The 19,466-nt window shown below is 39.6% G+C and overlaps 1 protein-coding gene across 2 annotated transcripts in view; it reads right to left on the reverse strand.

The window, feature by feature from the left end:
• Positions 1 to 19,466, reverse strand: part of SLC9A9 (solute carrier family 9 member A9) — a 571,642-nt gene that overhangs the window by 202,806 nt on the left and 349,370 nt on the right. For both annotated transcript variants that reach the window (XM_047098595.1, XM_047098596.1), the window contains exon 12: positions 2,354 to 2,507. In XM_047098595.1, coding sequence (XP_046954551.1) covers positions 2,354 to 2,507 — 154 coding nt within the window. The remainder of the gene's footprint in view (positions 1 to 2,353; positions 2,508 to 19,466) is intronic.

Here is a 19,466-nt window from a genome sequence, read left to right on the forward strand (position 1 = left end):
CTTTCCTATTATACTGAAGCCCTGCCAGTTTCTTTCCCTAAATACATCACAGCCCTCCCTATAACCCTCTCCACCTGGCCGGTGGCCAAATCTGGCCTTGAATTGGGCCGTTTGGAGCTAATTCCCTCTGGGGCTTCTCCATGATCTGACCGCATGCTGTGCCCCCCAGCAGGCCATAAAAATGCTGGCTTAAGCTGACCTCCAGACCCCTCACCTGTGGATGCTATGGTTGACATCACCATCCTTCCTTATGAGGCTCTGTTGTATATAACCTCGGTAACCATTCTAACCTGCCTAAAGACCCATTATTAAACTCCCCTCTCCCTGATGTTCTGGATATCAAGAGAGTGCATAAGCTATGACATCTATTCAAAATCAATGGATACCTTTGGAAAACACTATAGGAGAGTTAGGTAAACACTTTAGGGATAAAATATGCTCCTGATTTAGGGATGATTTCTTCAGGGTAAAGAAAGACAACATTAGAAAATAAGTTACATTTGAATTAGTTTAGGAAAATGTTGATATCACTACTTCATGTTCTAATTATTCTAATTTACCTGATGGGGTAGTTAATACTTTTATCTTGTGGAGATTAGTATCCTCTAACTTTTCTTTTCCAAGCCCTAATATTTCCATGCCTGGATCCACCTACTTAAATTTATTTTCTAGAAACCTGAACACACCACTATCTTGCTAACAGTTCACAGGGGACCCAGTGCTGTAGAGTTTAATGCAATATGTGTGCTCATCCATAGGAGCCTACAGGTAGCTACTACTGTGAAGGAAATTGCAGGTCACATTTATATGCCTAGAAAATAATTCAACAAGCATTTCAAAACACTCTCCATTCACCTTTGGTCAAAGCCCTTTTATGTGTTTAGCAATAGTCACAGTACTTACTTCAAGAAGTTCTTTATTTCCTTGAATTTGTTTTAATGCATGGCCACTTGGCCCAGTTTATTACTAAGCTCTCTTGTACTAAAACTCTGAGTCCTGTTTCTGCTTCCTCTTTGTCAAATGGATAGAAAATTATCAGTAAGTGCTTAAGAAAAGGTAATTTACATTGTGGTTATAGTCATTTAATGTTTCATGTAGCAATTATTTATTTAATACTGTATTGGTGCTAGAATAAGAATCTTTGAAAGAATCTTCTTGGAAGTCATTTGATAGTCAGATGGATCTTGTCCTATTAGATGTGACTGTATGGAATTGCCTTATAGAGATTGGGTGAGGACCAGGGAGGGGTTGCATGATCATCAAGATATACAGCATCGAGAAATAAAATGTGATTTACCTAAAGCACTGTTACATCCTGGGATACGACAGGATATAACAGAACCTAGGTCAAAAATATACTTAAATTAAACAATTACTTAAATAAAGACAATAACATTTTAAAATAGATTTATCATTTTTACAATTGGCACAAGCTATTCATTTTAATCAAATTTCAACCTTGTCTACTATACCAGAGCCCTGTCAGCTCCCTAAATACATCACAGCCCTGCCTTTAACCAACCCTTGCCTCATGGTGGCCAAGTCTGGCCTGGAATTAGTTGTAGTTAATTCCCTCTGGGTCATCTCCATGATCTGACAACCCCATGCTGTGCCACCCAGGAGGCCATAATGATGCTGGGCCTAAGCTGACCTCCAGACTCCTCACCTATCAATGGATGCCACTATCTACTATCAACAAATCAGTGGATGCCACTACCCATCCACTATCTATATACTTTAGGTTTATAGCGATCTTCTTCCAGGCACTTCTTGGAGGGTCTGTGACTGAAGCTTCATTGCCTTTTCCTTTGAGAAACCATCTAACTCGTGTCTACATAGGATCCCTCTGACTAAACATATGGTTCACTAATCAAATATATTTAAGTATTTCCTGTGTCCCCAATTCTATCCTAAGTGCTTTGAAGAATTAAAAACAAAACAAATATACTTTCTCCTTGGTATTACAGTTTTTCTGTATAAATCCTATTGAATTGTGAATATCTTGAGAACAAGACCTGTGTATTTCTCATTTTTGTACTCCAGAGAATACTACATTGTCTTCAATAAATACTGCTGAATGGAAGAATTCATAGATAAATAAATTCCTTTCTAGAGACAGACTGTAAGCAGACATCACCCTGAGAATTCTAGGACTCTTAGAAAAGTCAGTTCAGTTGGTAATAGGTCTAGGAGAGGACAGACTGTTTCACCTTGTGAATGAAAGTCAACTTTACCCTAGGGAAAGTTAACATACAGACCTGCCATTGTACTCCTGACCAAATCAGCAACACCACAAATGAGACAGTGAAGCCATGCCTCGTAGTGACATCCTTTGCTGAATGGAGCCACTCACCTGATCTGAAGCCAAGTCAGCATGGGGGTTGTTCCTCCTCCAAAGACCCAGACTGTGAAGAACACAAGGAGCAGCGTGGTGGTAAACATCATTTGTTTGGGCTGAGATTCTGTGTCCCGAATAGCTAAGGCAAATGCTATTGCTCCTCTCAAACCTTACGGGAGGAACCAAGAAAGCATAAGAGAAAATGAACATCTGCATGAAACTCATTCTCATTTTACTAAGTTTATCTTTTTGATTTTCTAACAAACACAATTACTTTTTTAAATTAAACTTTTTGAGATAACTACAGATTCACATGCTGTCCTGAGAATAGAGACTTATCGTGTGCTCTCTCCCACTTTCTCCCCAATGAAAACATCTTGCTAAACAAGTACAATATCACAACCAGAATTTTGATGTTGATTCGGGTCAAGATAAGGCACATTCCCAGCACACTAACATCCCTCATGTTGCCCTTTTATAACCACATCTACTTCCCTCCCACACACTCCCTGCTTAACTTCTGGCAACCAGTAATCAAATCTCCATTTCTATAACTTTGCCATTTCAAGAATCAAATGGAATCATGAAGTGTGTAGTTTTTTTGGAATTGGCCTTTTTCACTCAGAATAATTCTCTGGATATTCCTCCAGGTTTCTGAACATATCAGAAGTTTCTTCCTTTTTATTGTTGAGTAGTATTCCATGGTATGGATGTGCCATAGTTTGTTTAGTCATCTATCTGGTGAAGGACATCTGGGGTGTTTCCAGTTTTATGGCTCTTCCAAAAAAGGCTGCTGTATATATAACTTAAGTGTTCATTGCTCTGAGGTAAATGCCCAGGAGTGTAATCACTGACTGCATAGTTTTAAAAGAAATTACTAAAATGCTTGCCAGAATGGCTACATACCATTTATATTCCCACCAGAAATATATAGGTCATGCAGTTTCTCTGCATCCTAACCAGCATTTAATGCTGTCACCATTTTTTAACTTTAGTCATTCTAATACGTGAGTGGTAGTAGCTTTATTGAGTTTATAATTTGCAGTTTCCTTCTTTAAAAATTATTTATTTATTTTTTTGGAGGGTACAAGTGGGGGAGAGGCAGAGAGAGGGGGACAGGGGATCTGAAGTGAGCTCTGTGCTGACATGCTGACAGCAGTGAGACTGCTGTGGGGCTTGAAGCAGTGAGGCTGATGTGGGGCTTGAACTCACGAACGGCGAGATCATGATCTGAGCTGAAGTCGGATGCTCAACCGACTGAGCCACCCAGGTGCCCCAATAATTTGCATTTTGCTAATAACTAATGGTGTTGAATATTTTTTAATGTGCCTAGTTGTTATCTTTATACCCTCTCAGATGAAATGGCTCTTCATGTCTTTATCTCATTTTCTAATTGAGTTGTTGGATTTTTGATTGTTGAGTTTTGAGAGTTCTTTATATATTCCAGTTTTTTAAAAAAATTTCTTTTAATGTTTATTTTTGAGAGAGAGACAGAATGCAAGTGAGGGAGGGGCAGAGAGAGAGGGAGACACAGAATCTGAAGCAGGTTCCAGGCTTTGAGCTATCCCCACAGAGCCTGACTCAGGGCTTGAACCCACGAACCGCAAGATCGTGACCTGAGCTGAAGTTGGCCACTTAACCCACTGAGCCACTCAGGTGCCCCTATATATTCTAGATACTATCCTTTGTTGGGTGTATATTTTGCAAATATTTCCTCCCACTTTGTAGCTTTTTACTGATTAAGTCTAATCTGTAGATTTTCCTTTTAGGAATCATGTGTTTGGAGTCAAGTCTAAGACTTCTTTGCTTAGCTCTAGGTCCCAAAGATTTTTCCTTATGTTTTTAAAATTTGTTTGCAAAAGTTGTATAGCTTTACATATTACACTTAAGTCCATGATCACTTGAATCAATTTTTGTATAAGGTATGAAATTTAGGTTGAGGTTTTATTATTATTATTATTTTTTGCCTGTGAATGTTTAATTTTTTCATTGAATTGCTTTTGCAATTTTGTTAAAAATCAGTTGGGTATTTTGTGTGGATCAATTCCTGGATTCTCTATTCTGTCCCATTTTTCTCTGTATCTTTCCCTTATCTAATAGCACTCCAACTTGATTACTGTAAATATATAGTAGGCCTTAATATTGGGTATAATGATTCTTATATTTTGTTTCTGCAACTGTTTTAACTATTCTAAGTTTTTTGCTTTTCCATAAAGTTTTAGAATAATATTGCCTATATCTACAAAAAAATCTTTCTGGGCACAATTACTTTTAAAAAATCAAATGTGTGAGATAATAAGAAAAACCAAGCCTATGGACCACTGAAATTAATAAATAATTAAAAACTGTTTAAGAATTACGTTAGCCTGAGTACATACTGTTATACTGTCTATAATCTAAACAACCTAATAAACCTGCTTTTTCTTGTTTTTTTCTTCTTTAATAATAATAAGTGAATTTTTATGAATCCACATTAAACATATTTCCAAGAGGTATGTTAAAATTTCAAATCGGAGTGTGATGATACAAGTAAAAACAGAGATGAAGGCTTTGAAAAAGAAGTAAAAGCACACATAGTAAAGTAAAAAAGTTAAAATGGAAGATCTCTCTTGGGTAACACAAGACTTGTGAGACATTTATGGGCCTTGTTATATCAAGTAACAGGTCAAATAAACATTTATAAGGACAACAAGAATAAGTCTAACAGGTAGGGATTTGGCTGTTTTTATACGAAGGTTTGAATCACATACATAAGATTTCAATGGTCTATTTATTATAACATTTACTGCATCTAAATTTCCAAATTTTTATTCATACATTAAAAGAATTTTAGAAGTTAGATGCAGTGGGGGTGCCTGGGTGGCTCAGGCGGTTAAGTTTCTGACTCAGGTTTTGGCTTAGGTCATGATCAAACAGTTCATGAGTTTGAGTCCTGCATTGGGCTCTGTGCTGACAGCATGGAGTCTGCTTGAGATTCTCTTTCCCTTTCTCTATATTCCTCCTCTGTTCACGCTGTCCCTGTGTCTCTCAAAATAAATAAATAAACTTAAAAAAAGAAAAGAAAAAGAAACCGGACACAGGATAGAATGAAGAAAACTATAGCCTGGTTTATATCCCTGGCTTTCCAACTTAGATATGATGTTCCTTTCTTATCTCCACACCACGAATATACAAGAGACAAGTGGCATAACACAAGATTCAGAGGGTTAGGCTAGAGAGACTTAACATATTTTGCCTGAAACAAGGAAACCTCAAAAGAGAGAGGAACATGTACTCCGATTATAAAATACCTTCAAGGAACAAAATGTAATGGAGGAAGGAAATTATTCTAAATTTCCATGTAGACAAGGAAATTGCCTGAAGATAAGGGAGATAACATTTGAAGTAGATATTAATATAAAAAATTCTTATACATCAGAAATTCTGAACACTTGAGATGCCTGTACTTGAGAAGAAAAGTCCTCCATTAGAGATGTTCCCGCACTCAGACCCAGCTGGAAACAAAAGAGTAGGGATATTAATAACCATTAATACTGGGGAATATTTTCATAATGTCCTCTCCAGGAAATACAAATGGTGTCATTAGGGAACAAAAACTAAAAGAAACTCTTGCAACAGACTTCTGTATCAGAGGAGAGAATTTATAGGTCAAGGTAAAGCTCCTCACAGTGTTTAATCACAGTATAAGATTAGATATAGAAAGTAATCTTTTCATTTTCTCTTCTCTTCAAGCTCGCATTGCTAGAAATAAAGCAGCATTTCCCCAATTAGGTGGTGAGAATTAGAAATATTAAGTGATGACACTTTAAGTATTTCTTATTTTATTGAATATGTGTGTGTGTTTCAACTTTGAATTTTTGTGAGAAAGAAGAATTTTTGTGAGAAGAGAGTAAAGACTGGAATAACAGAAAAAAGTTGTTACACCATGCTTATTGTAAACTCTTTCAAGTTAGATACCAAGGGCAAGAAAGTATACAATCATTTCTTTTCCTAAATATGTTTAATAATGTGTTATGTTAAACTAGTGTAACTATGCTCTTAAATCTAAATTATCTATACATGAGCAGTTCTTGGTTTAAAACTATACTCAAAAGATAGCTGTTATCTGACTTCATAAGAGACATATCCTTTATGTAAAACTTTCTATTTACAGGAGATTCAGTGTAAAGATCTTTGAAGAAATAAAAAAAGGAAAAGTTCAGCCACTGCCTTTTACTTCTGGCAGGTTTGAGATACATTGCTAAAAGAGCCAAACTCCAAAATGTTGACAAGAGGATGCTTTCTCCATGTGATGATCATCTGACAAACCACAGAAACAGGATATTTTTAGACAGGGGATCATCTGTCTGTAGCCCTGGTCAAATGTGCCACATATGGCACATGCCACTTGTGAGACAGCCTGGCACCATGGGAAGCATGGAACTGAGACAGGTGAGGTTATAAGTGGACAAAGGTAGGCTATTTTAGAACTCCAGATAAAAACTAGTGCCTATATTCCACTCATCCTTTATGATTCTGAAGTTACTTCTCACACATTTTCAGCCTAGACTATTGCCAAACCAATGGCCATTCATTGCTTCATTCAATATACATGTGTCTTAGTTTGCCATAACAAAATACCAGATGGGCTGCCGTAGCAAAATACCATGGACTGCATAGCTGCAATAGCAGAAATTTATTTTTCACAGTTCTGGAGGTGGGGATGGCCAAGATCAGGGTGCCAGCATGGTGGATTCTGGCGAGAGTTCTCTTCCTGGCTTTCAGAAGGCTACCTTCTTGTGCAAAAGCAAGCTCTCTATGGTGTCTCTTCTTATAAGGGCATAATGCTATCACAGGAGCCCCACCCTCATAACATCATCTAAACCTAATTATCTCCCACAAACTCCATCCCCAAATACCATCATGTTGGATTAGGACTTCAACATACGAATTTGAGGGGACACAATTCAGTCCATTTGCTTTGTGGAGATTCTGTGTACACTTATCCTATCTACTTACCATGGATTTGGGAAACAGAGGGCTTTAGGATTGAAATAAATTACTTCACCTATCAGCAAAATACTAGAAATGAAAAATTAATTTTGACTTAGGAGTTTCTTTTAGCAAAACACTATTTCTAAAGAATATGTCCACTTTGCTTGGAAACTCAGAAAATCCAGAATTCATTGTCAAAACTTGTGTTTTGTTTTGTTTTATGGGTACACTGACCCTTTGGACTTACCTTTCTTTTTCTCTTTGCTTTCATCAACTAATGGAAATGATTCTATACCTTTGGGGGTTGATAGACTATACTATTACATTTTAGATGGGTTTACTTTGCAGAGATATGACATATTTCACATACTCGCTTGGAAAGTTAGCCTCATCTTGGGGAATAAAAGAATTACCTGCAATTAAATGTGGTTTCATTTAAAATTGGCCTCTAAGGGATTCTTATGTTAATTATATTGATGTTCTATTCATAACAATAGAAGACTATTGAACTAAGGAAAGCTTCCTAGCAAGGACCCCTGCTGCAGAAAATATGCAGCTTCCTGTTTATCTTTAAAGAGCAAAACTGAAACTTAATCTGCTATAAATTTGCAAATGTGTTCTGAATGGTTGAAGGTCAGATACAGCTACATTTAAATCACAGGATTATAAGTACTCCCTAAGGCACTTTTACTAAAGGTACAAAACAACAGTCAAAAACTAAATTACTGAGCATTCACTATGTGCTATACATTACCCAAGACACAGTGGGTATATGCAATAGTGAGGAAGTTGGGGCTCCTCTCTTGCAGGGCCCATGATCCTTCAAATACGACTCTCTTAACAGGTAAATGGAGATAAGGTACATTAGAGGTGTAAAGTGTATATTTGCATGTATAGTCTGATGAAGAAAAAGATAAGATTTCTAAACCTCATGAGAGTCCAAATCAAAACCATTGTCAACAGATATGTAATGTTTAAGGAGCTATAATCAATGGTGGGACACAAGAAGTCTTTGCATACATGGTTTTCTATACCTGAGTCATTTTCTCCCATCCAAATTCTCTCCACTTCTTTCTTTTTATAACTCTCACCTAGACTTCACCTAATTCCAACTAATCTTCAGAGCTCAAATGAGCCACTAATTTCTCTACGAAGCCTCCTCAGAGGTCTGGGCCTGGGTTGGACTAATTTATGTGCCTAGTACAACCTGTGCTTCCCTTATCAGGGGACTTATGACATTACATTGCAATTGGCTAGTTGTTGTTTATCCACAACACTTATATAGCAATGCCAAGCACATAATAGGTGCTCAATAAATATTTATTGATCAATGAATGCATGAATGTTCTGTTTTTGATTCCAGATTACATATAGAAAAACAATTGATACCTTCTAGTTTAATGAAATGGTTGAGTAATTGTTTCTGCAAGTTCAGCTTCTGCCCTTTTATTATTTATTGAGACTCTTAAAACCTTATATTGAGAATCAAGAGACCTGGGATCTGTTCTCAGGCCTGCTCCTAATACGTTGTTTGGTCATAGGCAGGTTGCGTTATTGGGATCTGTATTGTCTCATATCTAAATGGAGGTTTTAAGATGAAACTTATGGTCTTTAAGTAGTAGTACCCATCAGAATCAGCTTGGAACTTAAAAATATATGTAGCTATTGATGCTAGTGTCCTGACTCTAGAGATTTGGATTCAGTGGAGAATGGGTTACATGATATCTCAGGCTCCTCTCATTTCTCACTGTACCACCTAGGTCCAAGGCCCATTACCTTAGACTCTGACTATGCTGCTGGCCAACACTCTGGTACCTTGGCCTCACAGCCTCCATCCTCTCCTCTTTCCAGACTATATTCCTCTGAACAGTTTCTTTAAAACCTAGCTTTATCAGGTTCTGATCAGACCCAGCAACCATAAGTGGCTTCCCACAGCCCACAGAAACGTTTGAATCAGAACCTTACCCCACTTTTCCCTCCTCTTCTCCTAGTGAGAATTTTCATACCAACAAGATGCTCTTCATCTCTTCCCATAAACAGTTGCTGTCCTTACCTCTGTGCCATGCCCCCACTGTCAATCCCTTTCACTTCTTTCTGCATATATTCTACCCCATGAAATTTCCCCAGAATACTCCAGTCCACATTGTTCTCTCTTTCCTAGAAATCCTTAGAAATCCTCTCTCTTTCTTAGAAATAAAACATATTGTCATGCCACTTGTATTAGTAAATGATATTCTGAAATGAATCAGTGGTTTAATTTGTCATTTACTCTCAACTCTTAATCTTTTAAAGGCTGGAATTACATCTTCCTTATGCTCACAGTACTCAAAACATGAAACTCAGTATATACTTATAAATTGAATAACTGTGTTTAGGGTGGTTAGGAAAGCCACTCTGGCTGGGTGATTTTTGAGCAGAGACTGTAATAGAATGAGGAGAAAAAAAAATAGAATGAGGAGAGATCATGTGGGTACCTGGGAAAAAAAGCATTCCATGCTACTGGAACAGTAGATGCAAAGTCCTTGAGGTAAGGTTATGTCTGGTATGTTCAAGTAGCAGCAAAGGGGCTGGCATGGCTGGAATGGAATGAATGTGGCAGGGGGTAGGGAGTGGAAAGAGATAATGCCAAAGAGGTAACAGAGCCAGATCATTCTGGGCTCTTGAATAGCAAGGTTTTTGAAATTTTTATTTTCTTAAAATTTATTTTATTTATTTTGAGAGAGAGAGAGGGAGTGTGAGCAGGGGAGGGGCAGAGAGAGTAAGGGAGAGAGAGAATCCCAAGCAAGCTCTGTGCTGCCAGAGCAGATACCAATTGCAGGGATGGATTCCACAAACTGCAAGATCATGACATGGGCTGAAGTCAAAAGTCTGACACTTAACTGACTGTGACACCCAGCACACTGACTGAATTTTTTTTTTTTTTTTTTGAGATGGAAAATTTCAGGAAGGTTCATGGCAGGGTAATGATATGATCTATTCTACTTAAAAGCATCACTCTGGTCTTGCTATCAAAAACTGATATTAGGGCACCTGGGTGGCTCAGTTGGTTGAGTGTTCGACTTCACCCCAGGTCATGATCCTGCGCTTCGTGGGTTCAAGTCCCGTGTTGGGCTCTGTGCTGACAGCTTGGAGCCTGGAGCCTGATTCAGATTCTGTGTCTCCCTCTCTTTCTGCCCCTGCACTGCTTGCACTCTGTCTCTCTGTTTCCCCCAAATAAATAAACATTAAAAAAAAACCAAACTGATATCAAGACTGGAGGTAGGAGGTCAGTCAGGAGGCTGCTGCATTAGTCTGGGTAAGAAATGAAAGAGAATCAGACTAGAGTGGAAGCATGGCAGATGCCTGACTAATTCGAAGGTTGACAATATTTGCTGATGGGTTGGATGAAGGGTATGAGAAGAAGACAGAACTCCAAGAACTTAAGGCCTGAGCCACTAGAAGAATTGGGGAAAACTGTGGGAAATGCATGTTGGTTTAGGAGGGATATCAAGGATACTGATCTGGCTATTTGAAATCCAAGATGCCTGTTGGTCATCCAAATGAAGACACTGCGTGGGTAGTTGGATCTAAGAGTCTGGAGTTCAAAGGAGAGGTTAGTCTTTTTACTGGGGAGAGTGGGAAGATGGGAGGGAAGTTTGGAGCTTGAAAAGTGTAGGAAGATACAGTTTATTTTAAACCAAGTCTGTTTGCCTCAAGGCCTTTGTACTTGCTGCTCCTCCTGCCTCCACCTCCTCCCAGACTGCCCCTTGGCTGTTCTTCCTCATCTCAGTCCTCAGAAAGGCTGCTCTGACCATGCCATCCAAGTATCCTCCACTTTCACCCAGGTCTTCTTTGCCTTTTATTGCACTTACCAACATCTGAAATAAATTATCATGCTTATTTTTCAATCTTTAAGATCCGTGTTCCTTCACAAGAAAGCAAGCACGGTGAAAGCATATCTAGTGCTACTGGATGAATCCATGAATGAATGGAGGAGGGAAAGGTCATATTTGCATTTGGAACACGCTGGAACCCAAAAGAAAATGAGCAGTAGATGGACACAGAAACTGACCCATCCCTTAAAAGAAAGATCTCTAAGATGAGTTATTTTGCTGATTTTCTCTCCATTTGGGATATAATCAATTGCGATCCTTTTTTCCCTTTCATTTAGAGTACTGTTAGGGGGTTGATTTCAAAGATTTTACACTTTCTTATCATTAATCTGATAAATCAAACCCTACAGTGGACCTACAATTGAATTATGTATTGCTTTTACCCTTGTGGAAGTCCCATGACCTTGCAAAGGGTAAGTAACCACTTTCAGCAAAAATGTCAGTCTGGTTTCAAAATACATTTTCCAGGATAGTACAACCTTGCTACACAGTTCCATTTTCAGTTCAACATCATTTTATCACATGGAAGCGATACCAACAGATTGTTTCAGTGGAAAAGCCTTCCACTGAATTCAAAATAAATGGAGTTTTTTTTAAAACTAAATCTGTATTAGACAAGCAGAACTTTCTTTCCTTCATCTCTCTTCCTGAACTTGAATCATTTAAACTTAAGGTCACTGAGAAGGAATGCAACATAACTTTGGTATATTTTTGCATAAAATGAAGTTTGTTTTTGGATGCCTTGAGCAGCCAGGAAGGGTACTGTAAATAGGATTAGCTCTGTCACGGCTCTGAGTCAACATGCATAGATGCCTCTGGCTTTGGAAGTTTATTTTTATGTAAGTAAGGTGGATGTGGTAGTAAACTGTGGAATAATCCTTGCCACTAGCTGAAATCTTCAACAGAGTTTCAAAAGAAAGGCTAACAGATCAGAAGAAAGCCAATATTTGGTAAGTAGTACCCAACTTATGGCCAGGTTGCATTTCAAAAGTCAACTTATAAGTTTTCTGTTCAAACAAGTGGTTCTCAACTTTGGTGATTTTTGTCCCCTCAGGGAATATTTGGCAATGTCTGGAGACATTCGTGATTGTCTACGACTAGGGGGCAGAGGACACTACTGTTAATCTTGTAGGTAGAGACCAAGGGTACTGCTTAACATCCCATAATGTACAAGACAGCCCCCACAGAAAAGAATGATCTGGCCCCAAATGTCAATAGTTTGCTGGGGTTGAGAAATTCTAGTGTAGACACTGGATTGCTTTTTCCCATAGGAGCAATGTTATAAATGGTGATAATGTTCCTACTGTGGAGGGCTATTTTGGCAAAGATGGCTATTTAACCTATTCTGATCATTCATGGTATGCTGCTGTAACTGCATAAACCACATTTCCTACCATCTCTTGCAGCTAGGTATAGACAGATGGGAGGTTCTTACAGTGAAACAAGAGCAAAAGTGACAGATGTCACTACCGGGCCAAGGCTTCTATGAAGTGGATGTTCCTACTCCAGTCTCTCTTTCCTTTTCCATTGGCCAGTTATAAATCACAGGGAGTCCCTGTAGCAGTGATTCCCACACTTTAGCTACATCAGAATCACCTGGAAGACTTGTTCAACCTCAGATTGCTGACGTTCAGCCCCAGAGTATCTAATTCTGTGGGTCTATGGTGGGGCCCAAGAATGTATATTTCAAATAAGTTCCTAGGTGGTGTTGATACTGCTGGTCCAGGGACCACACTTTTAGAATTCTTGACTTAGGTAATTATGATGCTACAATATGGGAAGAGCCTGGTGATGTTTGAGTTACCATCTAGAGGAGAGGCATCATTTCCCCTGCTTCCATGTCAATATCAACCCTGGCCTGTAACACGAACCAGAGAGGATTTACTACTATGGTTCAACCAGTGAATTTTGAGAGTCTGAATTCCAGCAGCTTAGCTTATCCTAAAGCTCTCTACCTTAACTCTCTCTTTCTCCTACATGTCCCTGTAGCATCACAGAATACTTTTTCAACAGGTGAGAAAATAGGGGCTAGGAGTGGCCAAGGTTACATAATAAATGTTTGGCTGGTTATCAATCTGTTTCATCCCCCCTTTTGAATATTTAACTCACAACAAAGATAAAAGAATCATGGTTATCTTAAATTTGAGTTTTAAGGAAAAATGCAAAAAAGAAAATTTTCTTCCCCTCTCCTAAGCAGAAGATCAATCTGAGGCAACATTTTAAAATAGCTATTTTCCCTTTTGCTCCTCCTCCCCTACTCTTTCTGCACGACTTCTTACTCTCTTTCTTTCTCTTTCTCCTATTCTCAGCATCAGTCTCCCCTAATCCAGAATGACCCATTTTAGACTCTCCTGTCAAAACCCCCATTTCCTTTTGCAGCCAAAATTAGCTTCCTGCCAGGGAAAAAAAAAAAAAAAACAATTGAAAACAATCAGAAGGAAGAAATCTGTTGAGGAAGGATAGCACACAATCCTCCTGAATGGCATGCATTTAAAAATACTTGTTAACATGCATACTTTCACGTTTACTTGTGGAATTTAAAAAAACAGCTTCAGGAAAGTCCAGTGACACTTTTCAGACACTAAGGGAAGTGGGTGGTGAGTGGGATGAGGATCCTATAAAGGGAGGGCAAGGCTGTCATTCACAGGCAGGGCACCTGCCTTGGTGTCTGTTTCTTTCCTCATGTGGAACCATGGGTTTCTAAAGTAGTTCCTGGTGCTTTAGGAAGAAAGATTTCTAGGCAAAAGCAGAGGAAGACTGGGCAGTGGGCCTGAGACCCAGCCCTAGTCACAGAGCTTTGGTCTATCTGTGAAAGACTTGGTTGCCCAAATAGCATTTGAATCCTTCTAATATATCAGAGCTAACGCTAAAAATTCCTAAATTACTTAATGGCTCTATGGACATTTAGCACCGGCATTATTGAAAGTAACTGCTTCTTTCTCATTTGTGCATATAACTTGAGTCAATCTTAAGTGACTTCTTTCAAACTCTATCCATAGAACCTGAGGGCAGAATTAGAGGGATTGGTGCTTGCCACAGACAGACATACTTTTTGAACTCAGTTCATGTGTGTTGATAGTTTTCTAGGGTTATGTCTACATTATAACCAAACAAGCAAGCAGTTAGTAAGCAAATTCAGGCAGAAAATGGGGGGAAATAAAGTAGATTATTTGTTTGCCTCAATGGACAGGTTAATTTGGTTAAAATTATCAGATATTGGTGATATTTCTGAATTCTGGACATCCTGAAAAACTGAAACATACACAGAAATTTCCTGAATTAAATGATAAAATTATTTCTTTTTCTGTATCCTAGAATCTTATCCTTGAAACAGGGAGAGGTGACAGGCACTCTGGATTGTCTCCTTTCATCACTCAGTAGCTTTCAGGGGCTGGCATGCTCCTGTTGGCTGCACTCTCTCACTAGATAGGATGATTGGGTTACCTACAAGATCTTGCCTCTTGCGCACACTCAATAAATGTTTAAGTAGACTGTGACATTACGCATGGGTCAGTTTGTCCCAGAGTGGGCTACACCACATTTTTCTCATAAAAACTGGTACGTGGAGTTATAGCATTTTGACTTATGTATTTAGTGCCAGGAGTGAGTCGCTGCTAGAAAGAAAGGCAGAATGTCAACAACTGTCCTTAAATGAAGGGAAGGAAGGAAAGAGGAGTCCTTGTCTTCCATGAGTGTGTCACTAACACTTCACACTAGCCTGAGATGGTATCTTTGGCAGCGATATGATAGTCAAGCCTATTTTCTGGAATTAAAACCTCAGTCTCTGATAGGAGGTTTTCCAGAGAGCAGTTGTGAGTTTATATGAATCATGTCTCTGTAAAGCACTAATGGCTGTCTCATCTGTGGTAGTTAAAGAAAGTGATAGAAACTCCCACCCGTTGAGTATTTCCTAGGTGGCAGTTCCATGCCAGGCATTTTAAATATACTTTCTAGTTCTATTTTCAACATTGAACATCTAAGGTAAGTATTATTGTCCTATTTTACAGCCAAGGGAGTCGAAATTTGGAGAGGGTTAATCATATAGCTCTGTGTGGCTGAGCCTGCTTGAAAGCCTGAGCTCAGTGCACTTCACCAAAACAGCAGTTTATATTCAGAAAATATTGTGGTGTGCCAAATGGCAGAATCTAATTTGTTGCTTAAAAATTCAAGAGCTGGTAATTTTTATTATAAATTTATTTTGGAGCTAAGTGAAGAATGATAACATTTTGACCTAATAATAGGAGAAAACAACTCTATGGGGCTGGCCACAGGTCTAAACTAGTTCTCAGATGTTCTGAATTTATCATAACCAAAATAAATGCTTCTCAGCCTTTGAAGCTATGAGGATTTAATGGCATCTGAAATTCATATGGGCCTACTATATCTGTCTACTCTGTCACAGCAATGGTGCTCATGGTTATTTCTTATTCAAGGTGACTTTTTCTGTGACTGCTTGATACACCAGTTAAAACACTTTTCGTGTCTCATTTCCTGCATAAGCTGGTTAATTCTGTCCCATTTGAAGACCTCAGAAGACCTATGTCAGTTGTCTACTTTGCTCACTAATGCCTACCCCAGGCCACAGTGAGAGATGAGGGCTCAGTGGAAGTTCATCTCCTCTAATGAAGAAAAAGTTCTCAGCCTATGCTGCAGATAGTTAGTTCCCATACACTGGTAAGGGAGAAATAGTGACCTAATTAATTGCACAAGAAATGGCCAGGGAAGGAAGGATATATAGCATGGGACGGTGAGAGAACACTGGACTCTGAGTGAGGGGACTGCAAAGAGGTAGGCCTGGCAAGGAATGCTTGACCACATCCAGTCTGTCTCTCTGGAATTATGAAGAAGGGAAGAGGCAAGGTAAGAAAGAGCCTGTTGCTTAGATGGCTCAGACTCTCAAATAATCCTTGTATATACATTTAAAGAAATCTTTTCCCAAGCTGAAGTTAGAGTCAGCCTGATCTTGATTCAAATCACCTGGCTCATGTAAGTCTCAGGGTTTTTAATGAGATCTTAGTTTTTTTATTTTATTTTATTTTTCATTTAAAACAATTCTCTTTAAAAAATGTTTATTTTTGAGAGAGAGATAGATAGAGCATGAGCAGGGGAGGGGCACAGAGAGAGGGAGACACAGAATCAGAAGCGGGCTCCAGGCTCCGAGCTGTCGGCACAGAGCCTGATGTGGGGCTTGAACTCATGAACTGCAAGATCATGACGTGAGCCAAAGTCAGACTCTCAACTAGCTGAGCCACCCAGGTGCCCTGAAAGATCTTAGTTTTTTAATGGAAAAACAAACACATCCCTCCAACATAAAGCAGGCAAAGATTTGAAAAATACTCTCAGATCCAAATGGTACTTTTGTGAAATATTAACAATGTTTACTGTTATCAACACTCAGTGAAGGGTGAAAATATTTTCTTTCATTTAAAAAATGAAACGTTTTAGTTGTTGATCTCTTTCCTTAAAATTATCGTTGCTTGGCTCCTACCTGTGGAACCAGGTAAGCTTGGTCTGAGAGGTTCCTATGGACCAATTCTGGAATTAGGAGTTCCTAGGGCTGACAGAACAGAAATGGATAGTCCTTAACTGGTCATTTTAGTGTAATGTACAATTTTAGTTGGGTAGAACATGTTGTAGGTTGTTCATTTATTTGCTTATTTATGTACCAACTATTTGTGGAGGGGTACTCTGTTTCATCTAATGTGCTGAGTGCTGATGTGGGTTTATAAACCTTCTAGCATAGAAGGGATTGCAAACAGGCAAGCAAAAATTCATGGTAGAATGTGAAGGGTACCAACAGAGGAGAAGTATTGGGTGCTCTGGAAACATGAGAGGGACCAACCCAGATGGAGTTATCGAGGCTTCCTATAGCAAGTGACGTCTAAGTCAAGATCTGAAGAAAAAAAGAAATTAGTTGAATAAAAGAGTGAAGGTGCGTGGGTATGGCAAGGGTTTTGAGCAGAGGGAAAGACTGAGTGAGTAGGGGGAAAGACTTCAGCAAGCTCAAGGAAGTGGAAGAAACTCAGTAACTGGGTAAACATTGTTAATGCTGATCACACGGCAAAAGGAAGAACAAGAAGACTGGTATCTAGGAGGGTCTAAGGCAAAACAGAATAAGGTAGAAGGAATAGATCGAAGAAAGAGGTTCAGAACAGAAAACCATGAATTGTGATTATGTTCTGGGATGTGCTACTCAAACTTTCACATCCACATGACCTACCTGGAGATCTTATTAGAAGGCAGGTTTGGCCTCATTATCTCTAAGGAACTCTCTAGTGATGTTAACGCTGGTCTGAGGAGTGCACTTTTGGTTATCAAGGATCAAGGACATGGGAGTGTCCCTTTACATGGTGGCTGTTAATTGTCGTGAGGCAGTCCTGGTAGCTTAATGGAGTTCCATTAGCTCGGGTAGTAACAGACACAGATTCTTGTTCCTAAGCATTGCTGAGACAATGACTTTTGCTCTTTACTTTCATGAATTCCTCTTGTTTTCTTCCTGGCTGCAGTTGATATGTCAGCTGGGTAAGGCCACTTCTGAGTCAGTCTCAAGTTGGCTCTGACCATGGCACGACTGACTGATGGCTCACCAAAACGACATGGGGAAAGGTGGTCTTCTCCACCTCGACAGTGGTTCTTAAGTTGTCCTTCTGTAGAATACTGCTGTTCTGTGAGCTGCTGGCCATAGTGTTCCCTAACACTTGAATAACAGTGGTGGTCTTTTTACCATTGAGGGGAAAAGATGAATGCTAATGGAAAAATTTTCTTAATTTAAGTTTTTCTTCCATGACTTTCTCTTAATCCTTTGATGCTGGCAGCCATTCGGAGGCTAATAAAGAGTGCTGGTGGACAACCAAATGAGCAACAACAACATTAAGCAGCAGAGCCTGGGGACGCTAGTGCTGCTGTCTTCATGGCAGTATGAGCTTATGGATGAGGTTTTATATTATATCGGTACACTCTGGCCACACTGTCCTGGTTAAAACTCTTCCTAGTTTATGCAGTAACGCACATCAGGGTTCCAATGTCTCTCCCAAGAGGAGCAGAAATGGACAAACTGGAGAAGCATGTTCTCTGACATGTTGTCAGGCTCCTTCGCCCTGCTCAGGCACTTCCAGGCCTCCCTCCCGTTCAGATGAGCACAGCGGCTCTGCACAGAGGCTCTGCAGCCCAGCAGGCCACAGTCTCCAAGTCAGTGGTTTCAGGAGGGCTGCCAAGGCTCACTTGGGCTTGGCATTTCCCCTCCTTCCAGCAACTCCCGGCTCTTATTTAGTTTTAAATTAAATAAAAATTGTAGCACATGGATTTGAATTAAAACAAGAGGCCTGATCTTTGTAATATGCACCACATCAATAGGAAAGCTAATTTGTGCGAAGCACATCTCCTCCTTTAATTTAAACCACAGAACTCTGCCTCTTTGGTTTCAAGGGAACTGAGAGCTGGGGCGGGGCAGCTCACTCCTGGCATTAACTAGGGCTGTGCTCCAGGGCACCAGGAACAGTTTCAGGAGAGCTTAGTGTTCCTCTTAAGCCCTTTGTGCTGGGTGTCACACGATACACCAAAGCAGTTCCGAACTCCTGGCCTTGAATTTAAAGAAGGCCTTAAAAATGTCTCAGGGTAAACTTCCTCCAATTGACTCTAAACTGCAACTTAGCTACCAGAAAGAGAATCTGCATCACTGAAAGCTTTCCAAGGCAGAGAGACCACTACTGAACTTGAGGCTATTCCTCATTTTCAGGTTCCAAGTCTTTGTGTGTGTAGATTACTAGTCTGTGCCAGGTGAGGAATTCAATCTGGGTTCTGACAGTTGCTTCACTCAGTTTCACTGGCTGTAGTGGCAAAAGGTGGAGACTGGGGTGGAGACAGCAGTAGCGCTGTCACCCATGAACAATGTGAGCTTTACTCAAAAACACTGCAATCTACTCGGCACCAAGCCCTTGTTTCAATGCTCACTGCAGGCCCCACTCACTGCCAGGAGATGGGTGATAAATAGCGGGATCCCTTTGTAAACTTTCACCTCCAGGGGAAATTTATATATCTGGGGCACCCTCTTTAAGAAAAATAATACAAAAAAAATCTTTTACCAACTTTATATACCATCAGACATACTTCCAGGGCCCCTCCAGGATCTTGGAAGGGACCCATGTGAATGAGGAAGCCTGAGGCATAGTTTCTTTGGCTTTACAAGTGAATCCACTTCTGTTAGGCAGGCATTGCCAGCTATCCTCCTGCCCAGTGCCAAAAGGGTATGCAGAGGGTGAGGGTAAAGATGATAGAAGAGGATT

The sequence above is a fragment of the Lynx rufus genome, unplaced genomic scaffold, assembly GCF_022079265.1.
Source record: "Lynx rufus isolate CCGP_SWC_20201006 ecotype Redwood Valley unplaced genomic scaffold, mLynRuf1.p SCAF_5, whole genome shotgun sequence".
In the NCBI taxonomy this organism is placed as follows: Eukaryota; Metazoa; Chordata; class Mammalia; order Carnivora; family Felidae; genus Lynx; species Lynx rufus.